At 38.7% G+C, this 23,718-nt stretch overlaps 1 protein-coding gene across 12 annotated transcripts in view; it reads right to left on the bottom strand.

Annotated features, from left to right (window-relative positions):
• ptprt (protein tyrosine phosphatase, receptor type T) overlaps window positions 1-23,718 on the bottom strand; it is a 316,939-nt gene that overhangs the window by 69,452 nt on the left and 223,769 nt on the right. For 8 of the 12 annotated variants that reach the window (XM_023325145.1, XM_023325149.1, XM_023325151.1 and 5 more), the window contains one exon: window positions 3,732-3,886. In XM_023325145.1, coding sequence (XP_023180913.1) covers window positions 3,732-3,886 — 155 coding nt within the window. Of the gene's footprint in view, window positions 1-3,731; window positions 3,887-19,238; window positions 19,269-23,718 lie in introns of all 12 variants that reach the window. The other 4 variants (XM_023325147.1, XM_023325154.1, XM_023325156.1 and 1 more) reach the window with 2 other exon arrangements.

The raw sequence follows: 23,718 nt of genomic DNA, 5'->3' as shown, positions 1-23,718 counted from the left end.
TTTATCATCTATTTATTAATTTCCACGTGTTTCATACATTTATAACTTTATAAAGATGAATATTTAGTTTAACTGAAATTTTCTCAGATGCTATATTTATTGTACTGAAATGTGAAAATAATTAAATTCTTGGATAAAATTGAATCATTTTTGAAGTTTTGGGAGGTTGATATTATCAAGTACACTCAGTCCTGGTTGCAAACCTTTGGATCTCAGAAATAACACACCGTTCAGCTGTTCCTGCCAAGCACACAGAAATGTACCGGCGTTCCTTTAGTTTTTAGAAACTGACAGATCTGCCTTTCTTAGAATCAGATTCTGTGAATCTTTTCTACTTCAATGCTTCTTATTCTGTTTTCTTTGGTGTAAAACACTTTGGGTTCATTTGGCAGCTGAATTTCAGTTCTTGTATTTCAGTCCATGTACCAGTAGTAACATGTTCAGTCCCACAAACTGACCATGTTCTAAACAAACCCAAGATCAAAACCATAAATTAATTCATGTAAACATTTTTTTTTGAGGTGGACTTTTTGCACAAAAAAATGCAACATCAAGTTTAAGAAATGTTTCCCTCAAAAAATTACTAACAAAACTGTTCAGCTTATTACCTAATTAGAGCATATAGAATATTAAGATACAAGCTCTCATTTGAAAAGAAAGTGAATCATCACTTTAAAAAACTATAGATAGAACATGAGCAAAATAAATCTCCTTGGCATATAAAGGAATTTTAACCAGCTTTCTTAATTAGCTACATTTATGCGTTATTTGACTGACTACCCAGAAATGTCTTCTACTAGCAAACCTTTTAGAACAGACAGTGAATCCCTCAGTGGGGAGACCAACTGGGCAGTTGTAAAAGTGCTGGGATGCAACTTTAAAGTGTAAGATCTCTTTTTATTTAGCATTTTATAATGGTTTGCACAATACTCAAATCTGCAAGTCTCTTCTGTTCACTGAAATTCAACAACAAGAATCAAGCTCAATGGGAGAAACCCCAGACAGAAGACTGAAGGGCGATGAGAATCAAGCACCCTACTGTTATTTATTTTCCATTTGCTGTACATTTGATGACATCACTTCCCCACTGTGGGTTATTTAAGTTGTATATCTTCTATTATCCTCCCTTTCCTCCATCACTTCTCTCATTCTTTATCTCTGTCCCACACTTCTAATACATCCAAACAAGCATATTTTGTTTGTTTGGATGGTGATAAATCCCTCTCGCTTTATGCAAACTACCACTGTATGCTAATGTTGCCCAAAAAGCAGTCTGGCTTTAACACAGTCAGGAGTGTACCTGCATACCAAGAAAAATCTGCTTTGACAGCAATGTCCTGTGAAGATATCTGGTGACTGGGTGAGAATGCAATAACACAAAAAGGTTATTTGCCCTGTGAGACTCCTTGCAGAAATATTACTGGGTCCCTTCTCTGTGTCAGCGCTTTCAGTCTCATTAGGACCGAGCCTGGCAGAGTATGCTGCAGGCAAGTAAATGTTTGTCCATTTCAGAAAAAAACACTACCAAAGCTGAATTACAGATAGGAGGACACTAATTTGTGACATTGTTATGACTAACTTTTAACTTCATGCAGTTCCCACAGTTCCTGTATTTATTTTTTGTGATAGACCAACAAGTAGTTCATTATGGAACAAAATTTCCTAACTTTTCACAAACAGAAATGTGCTGAGAACGCTATGCATTTGTATTTAGTGCAGCCTTCAAACGTCACATAATAATTAAACTCTGTCCACCTGAGTGTAATTTAATGTGGGGGTGTTTTCAGTCGGTAGGCTCAGTTTGATTGAGAATCAAAAAGTAACGATTTCAGCTGCTGCAGTTTTCTTTCACACTGCATTGTGTCAAACAATCTTCCTCGTCCTCACCTTTGATGGCGCTGCACCAAGAACAAAAATAAAAAATTTAAAAAATCACAAAAACCTCAGAAAAAGATACTGAAGATAACTTCCTTGTTCACAAAACGTAAACAAAAATGGAGCACTGTCAGATTTTAGAGGCTGGAGGATTTTTGATCTTTGGTAAAAAAAAAAAAAACACGAGCCATTTCTTCTGATAGAGCTAGACTCACGTTTGTTTTGGTTGTAGTTACCCAGAATGCACTGTGTTGTAGTCCACTTCAGTCTGCTTTCCTGCTTTTGCTTTTCAAACAGCACCAGAGTTCAGTTCAACCAAACCGGTTGAACTGATTTTATGACAACCAGAGTTCAGCTGCATATTCACACTTCCTGAAATGAACTGGACTTTCTTTGCAAACAAGCTAGAGTTTGATTAAAGTGGACTAAACAGGGCTGGTGTGAATGAACCCTAAATAAACTGAACTGCTCTGTGAAGAAATCAGGGAATTATTAGCGAATATAAATGAACAGACAGCATCCTAAGGAGCAACAAAAAGTCTTAAAACCTTCCTTCTGATTTTTACATGAACATTGATAACAAAAAGGTTTTTACCCAGCATTAAAAACTTTTAATCAAAAAGTTAATATAAAAATATGCAAAAAAGTTTATACAAAACAACGTACTGCAGTGTAGAAATGTAGATGAATGAATTTAACCTGAATGTTCAAAATGCAACAAATGTAACACCACTCACTCAGTCTGCATCTTTTAGTGCAGGAACAATTTTTGTACATCAGTAGGGAGAGTTAAGAAGAAGAGTGCAGGCAGTTATGACCAGCATTAAATTGGACCTGGAGCTCTCAAAAGCCAAGTTCCCCCAAAGGCCAGCGTGACATTTACAAGAGAAAAATGCCCGCCTGAGAGCAACTGCCTAATTATACCGGACACACAAATATGAGTAACTTTAAAAAGAAAAATAGAAAAATGCAGTTCGTTCTTTTACAAGATGCAATCTGCGAGTGGAAGGAGCAGTTATGTCCAAAAGAAGCACAAAGTAAGATGGAAGCTTGTGACATACTGCATTATCTGCTCATCTTAAAGTTTTATTTCTAATCATAACGTCTGTTATTTGGGTTAATAACTGATTAATAAGTGTGTTTTGACAGAGAACCAGCCAATAGAGGGACATGTTTACAGGAAGCTCTTGCTTTTTTTTTAGATTAATACTGATCCGATATTAATATCGCTACTGGTCCTAATATTGATAAAAAATCTAGATTGGGTTCCAGTGACAGTTTCAGATGAATAAAGGCAGATCTATTCATTCTAATTCTATGCTTTGTGCTCTAAATAATGAAATCCTTCAATATTTATTTTACATTATATGTAGAATTACTTAATTCAATTAATTTTGCGATTAATTAATTGTACTTTCAGGACCATTTGAAACAAGATGTGTTTATTTTACGTAGTGAATCTATTGTTTTTGTCAGTTTCTTGATTCTTCGTTTTACATTGACTGTCATAATTTCACTGACTCAGCAAATTAAAGTTGGGTTGGTTTTACATGACCAAGCTATTGGTGTAAGTTAGTGTACTGTACTGGCCAAATGAACACAGACATAAAATACATTTATGTCATTTTATGTTTTGTCAATTCAGTGCTGTTTTTCTGTATCGGATCGGTATTGACTGATACTTTGTCTCAGATATCTGTACTGGAAGTGAAAGTGTATCGGTGCACTCCTACTCTTCTTCGGGTTTCTGGAATAATTTACGGATAATGTTCTCCAGATGTCCACAGTGCTGCCAGTAACAATGTGAATCTTGATCATTTTCATGTAGAACAGAACTGCAGATGAGTTTTACTCACTGAAGCCGTTGAGGTCTGGGCTGGAAGTGGAGAACGGGTCGTCTTTGTGCAAGGTGCTCACTTTAGTGGTGCTCTTATCAGCCGTGGTGACCGGACCCATCTCCCTCTGCTGGGTGGAGCTGCTCGCAGTTTCCTTCTGCTTTTTGGCCAACTTCCTACAAGCAAAACAAACGTGGAATAAAATCTAACCAAAGACATGAATACAACTTTGTGAATTAAGGTAAGTTATATTTATATTTATACACAGAGAGATAAGATTTGATGAGGGGTGAAATGAAGTGAATTGAGCACAGAATGAATACTTAAGGATGAAAGATATGGATACTGCAAAGCATTTAATAAAGGATCCGTCGTCTTAAGGCCATCTTTAAATTCAACAGTTTGACACACCAGGATGTAAATAGTTTTAACTGTCAGAGTTTGGAAAAAATAGAGGAGCAAAATGTCGTTATAACGAGAAAATCTCTTTATAATCTCTTTGTAAAAATGAGAGTTTCTTGTTATAAGGAGATATAATATTATGTTCCTCTGACTGATTACGACTCGTTAAAGGGCATAAAGGGACTCACTATGATCCTCCTTCTCACTCTGTTTCTTCTAGGTGACATTTAAAAATCCCAAGAAGTATTGCTGTTTTACTGTTCCAACCTTTCTTATTTAAAAGAGAATATATTTTCTCATTTTAACAGGTTTTACATCTCGTTATAACGGCAAAGTTTCAGTGTTTAAATGAGATACGGCTCCTGAATTTACTTTGAAGTTCTGGCAGTTGAACGTTTACGTGAAACTGTCATCTAGTCCCCACCAGATTTTCACATCACAGAGATTAATACACACGTTTTGTTTTTTCCTGACAAAAAAAGTCTAATTTCAGAAGCTGTGACTTTATGTACCTCATCACTTTATTGTGAAGAAATCTGGGCCTTCTTAACAGTATGTCAGTTTATTGGGATTTGCAGATATTCATTTTTGCGCCACTCTCTGAGGGAGAGTCCAAATCCCTCGAGTTCCTTTCACATTGCATGTGGAAATGCTCTTACTCTCAGTAACAAACAGTCATGAGTTTTGTTTTTGGTCATCTTCGATTTGAATTCACCAAACATTTCCATGATTATTTAGAATTATTTTCTAACCACATTTCTTCCTTGAAGGCGATGATTCCCCGTCTTTCCTCCAGTTTTATAAATATGTTGAGCAGTTTTAGTCGCTAATGATTTAAATCCCATTATATAGACCAACATCATTTCCATAACCACGATTACGTAAGTTGTTGATGGTTGAAAGATAATCACTCATGCAGTGATATGCAGTAGGAGACTTGTACATTTTGCTTACATTAATCCTGGTTGCTACTTTTTATTCTGTTCGTTTGGCCAGGCAGGCTGGCTACCTGCAGAGAAACTGTTTCAGGTTTGCAAACAAATAATCCCATTGCAGAGTCTAATAATTAGTCATGAAAGCAGTGATTATTTTGCTTTCGTTAAAGCAATTAGCACAAAAATGGAAAGACGACATGATTCACTGTTGAAAGGTGACCATTGTAACACTGTTGCTCTTCCAAAGTTGAGACGTTTTTAAGTAAATATGTTCCAGTTTCCCTAAACACATGATCAGGCGAACTTAGATAAGACACTAAGCCTGAAATTGCCAAATGATAGTATTAGTATGAGAATGAGATTTTTTAGGTAAAAACACTTTGACTGGTCAGTATGAGAAGAAAGACATTCATATTTAGAACATTTCTACATCTAAACCCAGCTGTACTAGTTAGATATTGCTTTTCCCTCAATGCTTGCATGTCCATGTTTTAGCCGTTTACTGATTAACATTTTACAGAGGCTGCTGATGCTTCAGGTTTAGAAACCATGAAGGAAATCATGCTGTAGACATCAAAGTTGAACCCTGCGAACTAGACTCACAAGAAAATTCATCTCGTCTTGTGTGAATTGTCTTGAAAAGTCAGAAATACTTTGAGTCTAAAAATGCTGGAAGTGATAATTACTGCACTTCATCTTAAGAGAACTTTGCTTCTTCAGAAAGCTTTGAGCCAGCCATGTAAATGAACTGCCTGTTCTGTTTTGTTCTGCAGTTTGACTCATCTCTTGGACTCAAATCTTCTGCACATTTCCAAATTTACGACGTCATGAGAAACCTGCATGGCTTCTCATATGCTTCAGGGTCTGTTAAAACAACCAGCAGCATCTTTGTAGTCACAAATAGAATATCTTCATGGATTCGTTGCAAGCATTTTGTTTGACAGGGAATTCAGACAATATTACAATTTTTTACATTCACAGGGTTCATTTTCTAATTAGATGTTGAAGTGTTGATGACGTTAGTAAAAGTTTTAACGTCTCTCCTTGCTGCACAAGTCTTGTGCTGTGAAAATTTTCACAGATTTTGCATCTAAAACTACGACACTATTAGTGAAATACATTCTGCAGGTTTTCTTTTGTAATTTGTGCTTTAATGAAATGAACTTATGTGGAATGCAATGTAAAATCTTTGACTCATAACAGAACTTCAGTGCTATTATGAAGTAATTAGCTGGTTTCTTTGCCATGAGTGAGGCAGTGGAAAAAATAACAAAAAGTGATCTCAGTGAGTTCATTGAGTATTGCTTCTGCTCTGACCTGCTTGAACTATTTTAACCCAAATCCTCCTTCATATTGCACATCCACTTCTTACAAAAGGCAAACTTTTTAAAATCTAATCATAAACATGGAGATAGAAATGCAGTTTGGTCTTTGCTGTGGGTTAATTTGAAATGTAAAACCAATTAATAGGAAGCCAATAACATTATATTTCTTCATCTTTTCACATTTCAATAAATCATTTACTCAATAGTACTGCGGTGGAGTGCAACCTAACAAAAGCTCTATAAGTTTAATTTCAAGGCAGCGACATTATTAGATTCTTTTAGTCTTGTTAAATAGCTCTTCAGACTTTCTGAAGGTCTTTCAAAGTTTTCTGTGGAGTTTGCGTGCCGTTTTACTCAATACTTAAGTATTAAATGACGACTTGAACAGTGGAAAAATTAGGAAAAAAACTACAAGCACAGCACAAAAGAACTTTCAACCCTGAAAAAATGGAAGCAATTAAATATCTGTGAGTTGATATGATAGAGACGAATGCTCAGACTCTCAGCTTCCCTGTCCCATTTTCCATTAAGTCATCATGCAGAAGAACTGGGCATGTGAAACTTTAGTTTCTGTTTGCAATGAGAAAAGATTTACAAGTCTGTGACTGAACCTGGAAGTGTGGACTGAATTCTGATGGATCCGACATGCGGAGACAATTTGTGTCACTAACGGACTAACTGACCTTAAACTAGCTTAGTGTATCTGGTGTACTTGTGCACAAACAATTTATAACACTTGATACAACTTGTTATACCTTTCACAGGTAAAATTTGTAGAATACATCATGCACAATGTAACAATTAAATTTTTAAATAAGATAGAATTCAATATAACATGGAGCCTTGGCGAAAATTCAAACTGGGAGACTCGACCAGCTTCACCACATCATCTAATCACTACGCCCGACCGCAGCCAATCCGGACCGGAGCTTCACGCCGCTCCAGTCAATCGTCGTCCAAAGACACCTTCAAAAGTCCAAGCTACCCTGGGGTCTTCCTGCTCGTCAGCCGTGCTTCGACCCACCTCCTCCCCATCTCCACCTTCACCACGAGGGTCGTCCTCCAGGATCCCTTGTGCTCTTCCTCTCCAAGCTCCGCTCCACCACCAGTTTCAGTCCCGGGGGGGAAGACTATCCCGAGGTCGCCGAGCAGACCGCCTGCTCACGGCGATCCTCGGCTCACGGTCTTCTGCCGGGTCCGAGCGCCAAAGAAATTGTACCATTAAATCTTTTTAACTGCTATTTTCTTCTCCGTGTGAGTCTCTCCAGATTGAAATAATATAATAAATATATTAAACATTAAAATCTCATGTATTGTAATAATTACAATTGAAACTTTAATATGTTCATTTCAAATATTTAATTACACGGATTTTAGCGCATTAAAAATTGCATTGCGTTTAATAATTCTGAGTGGAACTGTTGTATTCATGTGTTCCTGGTACTCCCATAAATCTGACGCACAAGCAGCATCCACAAGCGAAGGACGACAAAACCATTTCTCTTGGCTGACTGGGGGTTAATTTATGGTTCAAAAAATGATCTGATGGGACGCTGGTTGTTTTGTTCAAGTTGTTCTAAAAGGGGTTACTCTATCAGCGAACATATTCATATTCATGTGGCAGCAGCACAGATGGCACCAATACTAATGTCAGAGTCCACAGTCCACTTTTTCTTTTTAAGTATGTTTTCAAATTCACATTAAAGAAACATTTGAAAGCACTTTGCACCAATCTGATGGTTGAAACCCCTAACAGACTTAAACAATAAATATCTCTGTCCATTTATTCAAAATTTTGCAGCAAAATTAGTTTTTTAGTTGAAAATGTTGTTTATTTTGTCTCTATACTTCTTGATTAAAATGCGAATATTTACAGACAATGCAATTATTGGAATTAAAATGTTAATCGAGTCTCAAGACTTCTAATATATAAAAACATTATTTGCAGCATAATTTATTTTTACATTTGGTGAAAGCAGAATAAGAGAAAAAAATATCTCCTTAAAGTGACATTAAAACATTTAATTTCTGACCTTTATTTTGCTGCTAATACATTTTCAGTCACTTTCATAATGCTAAATATTATCTAAATCCGTTTTCAGCAGCAGAGAACTGTTTTCTCACAGGAATAGCTTTTTTTAAAAGATCAGGATTTTTTGAAACATTTTAAGCTTAAAATTTAGGAATCAATAGAAATAAAAGAAAATATCTGTCCTCTGTCCACTAAAAATCCTAGCTGCTCAGAACTAATCTGACAAATAGCTAAACTTTATTTTTATCAGCACATCAACACATTTTTCTGACTTTAAGGGCTTGAAAGAGTCACAAATGGCAAACAGTGGACTGTGTGTTTGTGCATAAGCATTGATTCTTGTACTGGTGTGTGTTTCTAGAGGCAAGTATTTGAGCTCCTCAGAGCTGTGCATGCTGGACATTCAGTCTTTTTGCCTCTGAGTGTTGCATGTGTTGGTTGTGTCGGGCTGCTGGTCCACGCTGGGCAGTGAGTTGGCGTTTTCCTCTGTGACTTATCACGATGCCGCCTCGTTGCATGTGTTTCTGATGGAATGAGCCGTCTCTGCAAAGCCAGTTCAAAAAGGCCAATGCAAGACAAATGTATTTTGTACTGCATGGCATGATTGAGACACAAGACCTTACTTTTCAAGAGCAACCTCAGCTAACTTCAGTAATACAAAGGTCCACATCCACTCTACAAGTTATTCAGTGAATTTTAGAAACTTAATAGTTAAAAACAAAATTTTCTCTCTGCTTTGTTTTGTGTTTTCTTTCTGGCCTCCCTTAGAGATTGAGTGGGTGAATGAAAGATTGCAGTGGCTGTATTTTGAACCAGAATTGATGTGGATTGTCAAAGACCCTTCTGGTAATTTCAATAAAAATGTACCGATCAACAGTATTCTGAGTTTCCTGGGTTATTAGGCTTTCCTAATAACCCCTGCCTGCTCACAGGTCAGTATCCACAGATTTAACTATTCCCTGTTTTTTCTATTCTCCACGTAAATCCAAATTATTTGTCAAAAATTCACATATCCACTGTATTTGGAAAACAGTTATTTAATTTCTTTGGTGCTGATTGGCCGTAACCCCAAAACCGGATATAAGGAAGACTTTCTCTGCAGCCAGATAAAGAACAATAAATAAATCTCAGTAGAGGTGTGTGTGCATTAAAGGGGACGCGTTATGCAGAATTCTTTGTATTTCCATTTGGTTACTACTTCTAAAAACAACTCAAGTGCTTAAAAAAAACACACCTCTGGTTTTTGGCAATAAGTTAATGTTTTTGGTGTTTGGAAAATGACACATTCCAAAAACCTACAGAATATATTGTCACAAATCAGTAGGTACTGTCCATCACCTAGCAACCCCAGCAAAGCCCGGCTCATTACCTAGCAACCCACGCTGAGCTCCAGCATATTTTGTCAGCTGGTTTTACCAGGAGGCTCTACTAATGCTTTTCAAAGCATTAATTGCGCATTTGTTTCCAGCCATTTTCACATGCGAGTGTAAACATTTAGTTTGGGGGCGTGGCCAGCAGCACCTTGTTTGGATTTAAAGTGACAAGACACCTTAAAACTGCTCATTCTGAAAGGACCAGAATATAATCTCATCATGTAAGAATGATTTTGTGCAGAAACTGTAATGAACATGTTTTGTATCGGCAATGGATCTACCTAACCTGTCAAGGAAGCATCATAGGCAACCTTTAAAATACAAATATTCAAGTTGTTTGTTGTTCAATCATTTCATCCAATAAAAAATTGTGTAAACTGCCATTTAGCAGCATTTTATTTCTGATAATTATTCCCACTTTCATCAGATAATGAGGTCTAAATGTAAAATCTCTTCCTGGGGAAACTCTAAACATTTAATCGACAATTTTTCTCCAACTTTTGTCCAAAACATCATAAACTGATCTGGTTGTTTCTATCAGTTCATTGCTAATATCTTTAGTTTTGCTGAACAATTAAATTTTTGCCACATCATGAGCTGCAGAATCATCCATTCTGAACAGAGCAGGTATGGTGGGTGTGTGTATCCTTGTTTACTTGCAGAGTTTATATGGTGTGTGTGTGTGCGTGTGTGTGTCTGAACAGTGAGATTGCTCGCATGCTGATGCTTTTCTCTGTATTATGAGAGAATATAATAATCTGTGCTTGCAGTGCACTTTTTCCATTGCTGATCTTTTTAGTTTTATGAGTTGCTTGTTCTGCTTAAATGATTGTGAACACTGGGGTGTGTGTGTGTGTGTGTGTGTGTGTGTGTGTGTGTGTGTGTGTGTGCGTGTGTGTGTGCGTGTGTGTGCGTGTGTGTGTGTGTGTGCGTGTGTGTGGGCGTGCATGCAAGCACAACACTGTTGATCCCTCCGAAGGTCAGGAAGCAATAAACGAGAGGTCAGCTTTGGAAGAAACATCTCCTTTATCCCTATCAATCCTTCGGCCCACGGTATACTGGCAATAATGTCTGTGTAGGACCAAAGAGATTATTCATTACATGTATGACTGTGCAAAAGTCTTAAACCACCTTCATTTCCTTTGAATTTTTCTTGAAAACACTCAGCCATTCTTATGATAGTCTAACTTGAGCTTTTTGGGGGACATTTGGTTGTTTTTCACTTCTTATCTCCACTCTTTAAACATATTATGAAGTATGGCACAAATCTGATCGTTTTAGAAATTGGGCCGTTCAGACTTCCATGAAAAAATGAATATCCATCCATCCATCCATCTTCTTCCGCTTATCCGAGGTCGGGTCACGGGGGTAGCAGCTTCAGAAGGGAGGCCCAGACTTCCCTCTCCCCAGCCACTTCTTCTAGCTCCTCCGGGGGAATCCCGAGGCGTTCCCAGGCCAGCCGAGAGACATAGTCCCTCCAGCGTGTCCTGGGTCTTCCCCGGGGCCTCCTCCCGGTGGGACGTGCCCGGAACACCTCACCAGGGAGGCGTCCAGGAGGCATCCTGACCAGATGCCCGAGCCACCTCAACTGGCTCCTCTCGATGTGAAGGAGCAGCGGCTCTACTCTGAGTCCCTCCCGGATGACTGAGCTTCTCACCCTATCTCTAAGGGAGAGCCCAGCCACCCTACGGAGAAAACCCATTTCGGCCGCTTGTATCCGCGATCTCGTTCTTTCGGTCATGACCCAAAGCTCATGACCATAGATGAGGGTGGGAACGTAGATCGACCGGTAAATCGAGAGCTTCGCTTTTTGGCTCAGCTCTCTCTTCACCACGACGGACCGGTACAGCGCCCGCTTGACAGCAGACGCTGCGCCAATCCGCCTGTCGATCTCCCGCTCCCTTCTTCCCCCATTCGTGAACAAGATCCCGAGATACTTAAACTCCTCCACTTGGGGCAGGACACCCCCCCTGACCCGGAGGAGGCACTCTACCCTTTTCCGGCTCAAGACCATGGCCTCGGATTTGGAGGCACTGATCCCCATCCCGGCCGCTTCACACTCGGCTGCGAACCGCTCCAGCGAGAGCTGCAGATCACGATCTGATGAAGCCAAAAGGACCACATCGTCTGCGAAAAGCAGAGATGAGATCCTAAGGCCACCAAATCGGACCCCCTCAACACCTTGGCTGCGCCTAGAAATTCTGTCCATGAAAGTGATGAACAGAATCGGTGACAAAGGGCAGCCCTGGCGGAGTCCAACTCTCACCGGAAACGAGCCCGACTTACTGCCGGCAATGCGGACCAGACTCTGACACCGGTCATACAGGGACCTGACAGCCCGTATCAAAGGGCCCGGTACCCCATACTCCTGGAGAACCCCCCACAGGGCTCCCCGAGGGACACGGTCGAACGCCTTCTCCAAGTCCACAAAACACATGTAGACTGGTTGGGCGAACTCCCACGCACCCTCCAGGACCCTGCCGAGGGTGTAGAGCTGGTCCAGTGTTCCACGACCAGGACGAAAACCACACTGCTCTTCCTGGATCCGAGGTTCGACTATCCGACGGACCCTCCTCTCCAGGACCCCTGAATAGACCTTGCCAGGGAGGCTTAAGAGTGTGACCCCTCTATAATTGGAGCACACCCTCCGGTCCCCCTTTTTGAACAGGGGGACCACCACCCCAGTCTGCCAATCCAGGGGAACTGCCCCCGATGTCCATGCGACATTGCAGAGTCGCGTCAACCAACACAACCCCACAACATCCAGAGCCTTAAGGAACTCCGGGCGGATCTCATCCACCCCCAGGGCCTTGCCACCGAGGAGCTTTTTAACCACCTCGGTGACCTCGTCCCCAGAGATTGGAGAGCCCAACCCAGAGTCCCCAGGCTCCGCTTCCTCAGTGGAAGGCATGTTGGTGGGATTGAGGAGGTCTTCGAAGTACTCCGCCCACCGGCCCACAACGTCCCGAGTAGAGGTCAGCAGCACACCATCCCCACTATAAACAGTGTTGGTGCTGCACCGCTTCCCCCCCCTGAGACGCCGGATGGTGGACCAGAAAAAATGAATATAGGTTGTAAAAAAAGCGCATTTGAGTCGCAATTTTGCCGACTGCGTGAATGTAGTCAGAGTCAACCTGAAGAAAGTCTGGGGAACTAATCAATCAATTCTACTTAAGAAGATTTCATAATATAAATATTTACACAGAAAATATTGGTCAGATTGAAAGGATGAAAACAAACCTTCTTCCAAAACATCTTCCTTCTAATAAAATCAGGTTTAATCCTAATATTTGAGAGCCACACAACCTACTCTATGATTGGGGCCAAACTGTTACTGACAGTGGTCTATTCTTTACTATCTGACTGCACTTTCATTAAAAAAAGTCTGAAGAAGAAGAAGAAAGGCAAGTGGGCCAGAAAGAGAATCAGGAACATAAAAACGGAAGAATGTATATAATCAGTGAAGTGGTAAAAGCAACAGGCAACGTCTCAGAACTTTTATGGAAAAGACTTTCTCATTATCGTTCCCATTCTTTCCCTGCACTTCTTCCTATCACACATTTATCCCAATAATGGGCTCGTTTAAATGACAAATCCCTCATACTGTAATTTGCAATGAACGGGACATAATCCTTCTTTAATGAATATCACGGCGGCAGTTCATTAACCGCTCAGGTTACCCCACCGGGCGCCGGCCCTACCGAGAGTCATGAGCTACTTGTGCGCCCCCGGCGACGCTAATTGCAGGCTGTTTGATGTGTCGATAATGAGAGATGTGTGGTGAGGGAACGTTCAAAACCATAAGGGAAAGCTGCGCCGTTCCCCTGATGGGTTTAAGAGCAGTTTTGGTCCCCAGAGACACGAGATGGGAGGAAATGAAGTGAAGCAGAGCAGAAGTACTCATGAAACGGGTAAAAAAAAATCAGCTTTTTAATTGTTTCTTATGTGATGTATGAGACGTCAGGAGCACTTGAGGGGTTCATTTCCCAAAAGCCGTGTTTCCATTAAAAAAAGACTCATTACTGAAGGTTATTCATTTTACAGAATAAAGAGACTTCCTTATTTTATGCTTAATTGTATAGGGTGAAATGACGTAGGATGAACCATAACGATTCGGGATTGTTTAATTTGAAGCGAGTTCTTTTTAGAATAATGCATCAATATTGAACCAATAGAGTCTGCAGCTTCCTGACCCAGCTGCTGCCTCAACAGTTCACACTGATAAAACTCACATTAACCAGCAGGGCAAACATGACTACGTCAGAACCGAACCCTTTAACTTACCTCTGAATGTATGAATGGCTTACAGACGAAGATGTGTGCATTTTCTTTTTTCAACAAGATTCTTAAGGATAAAATGAAAAACTTGCTTCAGAGAGAAAAGTGTAAATGTTTTTCTATCCAGAACAAAAAAGAAAAACTAATAATATTTTTGGTTGTCGGTAGCACAGGACATCATGAAAATTTTAAAGCATCATAAGTTGATTGATAATATCCAATTATACAGAAGTCTATATTTTTCTAACTGACAGTGAAAATATAAAGACATAGAGAGTTTATTTTCCCCATTTAATTTTAGCTAATATTATTATTTTTTTCACAAAGTGCCATTCACTTTCCATGGCTCTGGTTGGGTGAAACTCTAAGAAAACCATGGATGTTAGATGTAAAATCCAAAACGGTTTCTAATGTGCGTAATAATGCATATCAGGAAATATTTAGTGTTTAAACTATTAAACAGTTTTAAGCATTTTAGAGAAGTCATTCATGGACAGCAGTCGTCCCTAAACTATATAAAATTATGCAACGATTCTATAAAAATCCTTAAACTTCTAGAAGGAAACCAATTTAAAAATCAATCCAGTTCTACTGCCTTGTTTGTGCATATAAACTCCAATGTTACTTATGTTTAATTAAGAGCTACCTGATTGATCCTTTGCTCAATTAAAGCTTGAATGTGGTGACCAATCAGAAGAGAACAGGTGAGACTCCGAAGTCTCTGCCCAGATATTTGGTTTGAAATAAAATACTCAAATCCTTTGTGTTAGTAAATATTAAGTCGTCGTTCTTGTCCAGATCAAGTCAGTACAAGGTGATGGTTGAAAACCCATCAAGAGATTAATAAGTTATCAATAATCAGCAATTACTTTTATGTTCACAAGGCAGGTCTTGATGCTAGGCGCACGTCAACCATACGAGTGGCAATAAATGTTAGAGGAAAAGATCTTCAAAGTCCTAAAATCTTTGCCATTGAATCTGTGTCTGTTGTTCTGTTTCTACTTTATCCTACAGCAAAACAAAATCTCTTGGTTTCTAACTTTACTCAAAAAATTCAAAGCTAATCAGAGAAATCATGACTTGACAGGACAGATTTCATTTGTAGTAATTTATGTTAATTTTTCTGTAAATGGTGGCAACCAAGTTACTTTGTCCTGAATACAAAAGCACAACGGAGAAAAATGTTTTCTTTGTGACTACATGAGCTGAGGTTGAGCCATTATTTCTCTCAGAGCAAATTCTGTTTCTTTTGGAGTTTCTTAGATATGTGGGGGGTTTTTTAACCAGGTCTTCATCAAAAGTGAGAGTATTTCACCTGCAGCTTGACCATCACTTTCTTCAAAAGAGAAAATATGAACCTGAACAGCGGATTGCATTCATTTCAGTCGGTGCTCGGCGGATCCACAGGCCGACCCGGAGGTGTCCAGTAAAACACGGGGAGCAACATTTGTTTCACTTGTCAAGGAATTGGCAGAAACTCCTGTATTATGCTCGGGCTGGCCTCAGCCAGCCGGCTGGCAGCTGAATAACTCAAATATCCTGGAGCCATCCCCTGCTAGAGTCTGCAGTTAGACAGGCAGTCAGTCACCTCAGGATGACAGCGGTAGCTCCAGAGGAGGCTGCAGGCAAAACCCAAACAAACTTTCATCTGAGTATCACAACCCAGACAAGGGAGGGCGAGATGGAGAGCTACAGGCCGTGGTGAAGAGAGAAACACACACACCACACACACACACACACACACACACTGCAGGCATGCATCAGCCTGACACATTTAAATTCCCCCCTCATATGATGGCTCCTCAGGCTACCCCTGTAGATGTGAATGTAAATGTATTCACTTGCATTTAGATTTATTTAACAGCATAATAAACTATTTTTGCTTTATTTCACTTGACTATGGATTCATAGAAGCGTTTTTGCTACTCAATTAGCTTCATGGTATAACAGCTGCTTTTAATAAATGAGCTGAACATATTTACAAATGAACTTCTTGGTAAAATAATGGTTAAATAAAAAGAAAAGAAAAGTAAACACTGCAGTATGGCTATCTGCTGTTAAAGTTACAGTGGTAAGAATTTGCTTAAAGATATGATATTTCTTTCAAAAACTGCAGTGAACTGTTTTATTTAGAAGTGGGGTGTTTTTTTCCACATACAATCATATTCTATAAATTTAAATATTTGTTCTGATATGGCTCATTTGTCTGATTAAAATTTTACATCCTTTAAGCAGGTATTAAACATACTTTTCTTTAAACTCGCATTTCTGTAGTACGGATTTTTTTATTGGTCTGATGTAATTACATTTTATTGTCATGTTTTCATGTATTCACCATAATTAATGCGATAAAAGCCTTTAAGAATTTGTTTGTAATTAGTTATTGAATGGGTCTGTATAAATAGTGAGATTTTCCTTTTGTGAATTACAAATTGATGTAAGACACTAAACTTATTTAATTTATTTAGTTCTTCTTTTTGCACAACTTAGAGTTTTGAAGATACATTTAGTTTTAATCCTATTTTTGAGTAAAAGCAGTTAAATCCTCATGTGTTGCTTAAAACAATAAAATATTGGTGAATACAGCAAAACCAAGTTATCCAGGAAACTTTAGGGGTGAAGCTGATAGTAACAGTTTGGGTTAAAACAATCCTTCATGTTGAAACTCGCTTTGCATTACAATCTGTTATTACCCCTCCATATGTTTCCCTAACATAGTTAAAGTTAAATCTGAGCATCAAAGTCAAAACTAAAGGCGTGCCGTGGTGGCGTAGTGGTTAGCGCGACCCGTATTTGGAGGCCTTGAGTCCTCAACGCGGCCGTCGCGGGTTCGACTCCCGGACCCGGCGATATTTGCCGCATGTCTTTCTCCCTCTCCTTCCCAGTTTCCTGTCAGCCTGCTGTCATTTAAGGGACACTAGAGCCACAAAAGACCCCCTGGAGGGGTAAAAAAAAAAAAAAGTCAAAATTAAAAGCAATCTGTTGAATGCTGTCACTCCAGATGGACCCGTCTCTCTCCATGAAGGAGCAGTTTTAGCTGCTGCCAAAGAGCTAAAACTGTTTTAGGAGAAACTTTGGCCAGGCCATGATTTTTCCACTTAGTTAGGACTCACACCAGATTTAGAGTTTTCCAGGCCTTTGAAGATGCTTTGAGAAGCAGAGATTCTCTGCAGGGATTTTCAGATGAGCTCAGGGCAAAAGAGTGCAGACGTGCACACAGGTAAGCACGTAGCGGTGTGTGTGTGTGCGAGTGTGTCATTACGTGCTTGTGCATGCCTTAAGACAGCTATAATAGCTCTTCATTAGAAGTGGTTAATAAGCAGGAAATGGCCACTTGGTGAAGGAGATAAGAGTGAATTACATTGACCTTTTAGGGTGAGACTCTTTAAGAGGCAGGGCATGCAGGCGATCCAGAGGAAGCTGAACTCAAATGTTCCCTTCTGCATCAGCATGTGTGGAAATTATCACAATATTTTACATATAATAAACAAATTATATCATAGGACAAACAAAAAAAATAATATAAGTTTAAAACACATCAGAATGTAACAAAAATACAGTTTGTACTAAAAAAGTTTTAGGTTTTTAACCTAGTCCTGAATTTAGATCAAAGAATTTTAGAAAACAGATGTTGAAGTATTTCTCAATTATTATGGGAAACGATCCAGTCGTGTCGTTATTTCCTTATATTTTTCATCAAAGCTGCCAATTATTGTTTAAAGTGGTCTAAAGTCACTTTTCAAGCAAAATAAATGAAAGTTCTCCTGAAAATACTGGGCAGCTAAATATTCATGATATGTGATATCTATGACTATGCATGTCTTTAATTCTTGGAGGAAATAAACAAACACACAGTGATTTAAGTGCAGAGCCAAAATAATGAATTGTGAGAGGGAAATGGACCAAAGTTTCTCTCTGTGATCTAACCAACTTGGTTCAGTGTTTTCTGTGTGGATTCAAGGTTAGTTTCAAGGAAAGAGGATTGTGTTTGGTTCCCAGGGGGAGATTGATCCATCCCAAAGTCTCTGGAGTATTTTTACTGAAGCAAATACCTTTACAGGCCAATCAGACCTTGGGGTTTTCTTTACCAGTGAACAGTTAAAGAAAGCTGCAGTATGTAACTTTTATAAATACATTTTTTACATATTTGTTGAAACAGTCACCATGTCATGACAGTATGGTAGGAGAGAGATAAGTGAAAAAAAATTAAGACCCTCTGCCTTCTCCCAGTGCTAACTAGAAACAACCAGTCAGATCAAGGAGATGGGTTTTAATGCTGTCAATCACCCTTGATGTGGCGCTGCTCATTCCCTCTGTCTCTCTCCCGTTGCTCTGTGGTGTGATGCAGTTGGCAGAGCCTGCAGTGAAGGCTCACTGCACCAACGATGGCGGATAAACGGTTGTTTCTCCACCATTAGCACATTTAACAGCACATACCTGGGGTTGATTGACAGCACTAAAACCCTCCTCCTGGCTCTGATTGGTTGTCTTTGACTCTGGAGCGGTGCATTTCTTCACACAGAAATAGTAGCTCAGGAAGGAGTTTGATCTTTTCACAGATTCTCTGTCTCATATTTTTTAAAACCGTCACTACATGGTGACAATTTTAACAAATAATTTTTTTAATATATATGTAAAATATGCTTTACATGCTGCAGCTTTAACCTAAAGGCAGGTTTAGTAAAAAAAAACAAAAAACATGCAAAATGCAGAAATCTTCAGTGAAAATGTCAGCAAGTGGATGTGATACTGTTGTAGTTCTGACGATACTTGAGTTTTTTCTCCCCCTAAAGTTGGAAAGTATATTTTCTCACACAGATTTCCTTCAAAAAATGAAAATATGTATATGATCCTACTTTTGCAGAAACTTACAAAACTGCAACATGTGTAAAACTAAATACCCTGACATATTGAGAATAAACTTAAAACAATACATACATTTTGAGATATTAAACTAAATATGATATGTAATACTAAATGGTAGTTTTACTGATGTTCAAAGGTGTTTTTGCAATAAGGATGCAGTGTTTGTTCTAAAATATGAGAATCGTTTAACCATGCTCTCAATTATTATTATTTTAGAAAGTTAAGTGTGGTGAAAGCTAAACAGGACAAACATTTCAACAAAAGAACGTACGATGGGCTGTGAAAGCAGGAGTTCCTGATGTGAAGTCTCTACTTACAGGTAATAAGAGTAGGAATAAGCATGTCTTCTGAAGCATGGTGAGGTGAGGCCGATGATGACAACAGAGCAAAAACCCAGAAGAAGACAAACACATTGGATTAGTTCATGATTTGAGTGAAAAATAAATCTGTTAGCCTACACAAGCTAGGAATTTAGTTTGTTTGTGTCCTCATATTTACTCCCCACTTTACTTTCCTTACTTTATTAAAAAATAAAATAAAATCAATTTTGCAGGCCCTCTAAGTTATCTAGATGTAGATATTTTGTATTTATTGTAATTTTGAGCTGTATCTGAAATGATTTGCTTTGTATTAGTTTGTTTTGTATTGCTGAAATGCAAAACAAAAACAACATTTTCATTTTGTTTGTCTTACAAAAGTCTTTTGTTAAATTTAAGCTAAGAAAAGCTGTGATGACCTTAGAGACAGGAGAGATGTTGGCCAACAATCTTGGAAGGGTTAAACGGCCATTTTGAAACTTTTTAAAGTGCTGCTGTCCAATGATGTAATGAAACCACTACATCATTGTGGTAGTTGGGTTTTTACACACTTCAGCTTAATCTTTAAGAAATAATGAATGCCTGTACACACTCAAGGTTAGATTTGAAAGAATTAAAATTGCATATCTTAAGTGCTTGTTTCTTCAAGACATTTTATCTCTCATCCTAAAAACTTCTTCAGACCTGAAGATTTTGGATGAGGAGTGAAACGTCTTCAAAAAGCAAGAGAAGACGACTAATTACCTTCAACTTAAACTCCTGCTTGACCAATAATCTACACTGGCATTTAAAAAGATATCTCATTTTTATAATAACTGCATATCTAGTCGTGTGTATGCTTTCCAACCATTTAGTAAAAGTTATGCAACAAAAAGGCCTTCATAGCCGCAGCTGTGGCCTCCATCACCAACTGGCTGATTTGTTCAGACAGGAATTAGAGAGAGGCTGAGTGAAGACAGACAGGAGAGAAATGGATGCAGAGAACAAACTGAAATAAGGAGGATTTATCAGTCTGATGAAAGGTTTAAATCACTCTGTACTGATGCTGTAGGTGTGGTTTAAAGAACTGCTCCGCAAAAAATAAGTCCCAAGCAAAAACGTACTGTTATTTTGATTTCTTTTCAATGGCTTCCCACCCCAACGTGCACCGATCGTCCAATGAGACGCCAACAACTGGAACAAACAACACACATAAACTCACACTTCATAGGCTTTAGATGGTGTGGAGGAACCAGTAGGACCAGTAGGACTAAAAGGATCAATATCTGCATCCTTGCTTTAAGTGACGGTAACCATCTACAGGTTGCTTCTTTCTCTCTTTGGAAAGGAAAAAATGGTTGAAACTTAAGAAAATGGTCAAAGGAGAAAGTAAAAGAAAAGGCTGACACATTTAAATTCTTAGTCTTTACACACACACTAACACACCCCATTTAACAGACATGCACTTAAACACATTTGCAACCCACCCACTGTTCACACTGCACTCTTTTCAAATGGCAGATGCACACACAGTCATAACCATAACCCCTTTTTAGGGCCTCTGCTGACATTGTCCTTATGATATTAATAAAATGCAGCGCGCTAGGAGCCGGGCTGTAAAAGCCACAGCAGTTAAAACTGCCCATAAATATTAATAAAGTGTAAAAAAAAAAAAGCTTGGCAGAGAGACAGTGGAGACGTATTTGTTTCTGTGTGACATTTAACTTCGTATATAAAATCTGATCATGTACATCTTCATTTCATTGCATCTGTGTGGGTTAGACTGATCCAGTACAGGTGGAACTGAGCTCAAGTTTGGATCACAAATTTTCAGTGGTAAAAAACTTTGTACCACAAATCTTCCTTCTATTTGCCTATTACTTTTCAGCCATTGTGCAGCAGACTTGGTGCTCTGCTGTGGATCATTATCCAGCTTAAGGCAAAGGTCACACACTGATGACCGGACGTTGTCTTAGTCCAAAAGAGCAGAAACCAAGGATTCATCAGCCTGTCCAGGTCCTGAAAGGGGAAATCAACACTATGATCGACAGTCGGCCTCATTTCTTTTGAAATGCTCTGTTAGTTTCATACCAGAGGGAATGGGACACACCTTACCTACAGGAAGGTGTGTGTCCATAAAGGTCTGCTTTTGTCTCACGAGTCCACAGAAAAATACTTTTCCTCATTTTCTAAGAATTGTCTTTGTGTTCTTGATGGTTAGAGATGATTTTAGCCATTAAGCTCCCATTAAATGCTGTTTTTTCCAATCCTTTTCTCATTAAAGAATCATACGTGCTGACCTAACTGAAGCAACTGAAGGCTGCAGTGTATCTTATGCTATTCTTGGTTCTTTTGAGAGACGGGTCAAAGAGGCAGAATGTCTCCTTTCCACATTTGACCAAGTTGCCTTGGCTATTTTTTCCTTTAATAAATTAGATCCTTTTTTTTAACAATGCAATTATTCTCTTTAGTACTCTGCCATACCCTTTGCACATGAATAAAGCTTTTTTTTCTTACTGTAACTTTAGCTTCAATTTGCAGAACAATTACTTCCAAAGCGAGGTACATAAACTATTGAAGGCCACTGCAAAGAAATAAAAATAATTATGGTCCAAAAAGCTCAGAAAGTTTGAGAGTAATTTCACATATTTATAATGAAAAAAACTGATATTATCTGTTGTTGAAAAGTCAAATTTCACAATTAAATGGAATAAATTGTGATATTATAACTCAGATATTCTCGAAGCCAGGTTCTACCACCTAAACATTTGAAAACATTCCAATGTGTATTTTCTAAATTTATCACTTCAATCCTAGAGGACTTCCATAATTTTTGTTGAAAATATCTGATTTTATAATCTCGGTACATTTTTGAGGGGTTTCTTTATTCTTTTCACAAATTTCTGACTTTATATCATCAGGAAATATTAGGTTTATTATTAAATCAAACTTTAAATCAAGAAAAAATTGGGAGTATATTTTGTGAAATATGTTGAATGTTGAGATCAGAGGAATATAAATGCTCTTGTAAAATTTAGAATTTTTGTAAAAATGTACGTTATTTTAATCCTATCTAAAATGGACCTAATACTTTGTTGTATCCGTCTGTGCCTAAGTACACATGAAAAATAAGATAAAATCAGCCAAATCAAATGAACAGTGAGTTTGTCATTCGTCCAATAGGAATGCAGTGGATTCCTCATTAGACTTCGCAGAGCGTGAAGGTTTCCTGAGGGCCTCCAGCATGAACAAAACTTCCATCTCAGGGCTCCTGGGTGGAACATGAAGGGCATCCATAAGCTGGCATCAGCACAAGATGGTGTCGCTTGGTCGTTAAAAATGTGAAGCAGAGCTGACCAATGCAGTACCAGCAGTGGTGTGACCTTTGAACTCATTCCTGCATCCCGGTAGAGTTCAAGCGGATCAGGATGTGGTGAGGATCTGGTCTGTGTTGGGATCATAATGGGATGCTGCACCTTTTGAGATTTGCATGAAATGGCAAGAAAATCTATTTGCATGAATATCAGCATCATAATTTTTTTCTCAATGAAGGACATTAGTTAAATATATCGCAGTTTTACTTTAAGATGGCAAATAATCTGGAGCGATGCAGCAGAATAGGCAGAACACGGAGGGCCACCATCGTTGCTGTTTTGCTCGGCTGAAAACTGGGAAATGTGTTTGGTTTGCATTTACATAGACATGATTTACTTTATGTGTCTAATATCTCTGAAGTCTGTTATGTAACCTTTGCATTTTTGTCCGACCAAAACGCCGTTACCATGTAAACGAGAAGCCAAAAGGCAACAAAATGATTGTGTTTACTGTTCTAGCGTTGTGTAAAGAGGCCCTGAATTATTTTCTTTTCTAACCGCAGTGTCAGGATGTTGGTCAGATCCTGAAGGGGAAACACAAACTTTCACTAACGGCCATCCATAAATCAGTGGGTCTTTTCACAGACTGAAGCAGAAACAGAAAAAGCAGAGCTGTGATAGACTTATGGAAATCACTCCATCCACATACAGCATTCTATGTTTTTCTTACTCTGTTTGGATGATGATTTCATTTAAACACACTTCTTCCCTCTCGCAGACTGCAGTTCTTTTCTTATACATATGGATGACTCCTGTTGCAAACAAATTTCCACACTGACAGGATGGCTGCAGTTTATCATAGGCTTATATGAATACTATCAGCTGAAAAACATGGAAACACAAACATCATGTGCAGATTGCAGATGTTTCATCTGTAATATTAAGGCTACAAGAATATGTCAAGAATGTCTTGGAAGAATATGAAGAAAACTTTAATGACTAAGCTGAATGTGAAATATTTTGCCTGCTAGATAAGAATATGCTTTCAATACAAAAAGCTGTGCTCCAAGATTGGCAGATATAACATCATGTTATGTGAAGAGTCAATACTTCCAACGTTGATTCTTCTTCTTTTCGATGGGCTTTTTTAAGAACTGAACTCAGGTTCTCCATCGGGTTCAGATCTG

This window comes from Xiphophorus maculatus, chromosome 20 (assembly GCF_002775205.1).
Source record: "Xiphophorus maculatus strain JP 163 A chromosome 20, X_maculatus-5.0-male, whole genome shotgun sequence".
Lineage (NCBI taxonomy): Eukaryota > Metazoa > Chordata > Actinopteri > Cyprinodontiformes > Poeciliidae > Xiphophorus > Xiphophorus maculatus.
Note: the sequence above shows the minus strand (reverse complement) of the source record. Positions and strands in the feature narration are given on the sequence as shown.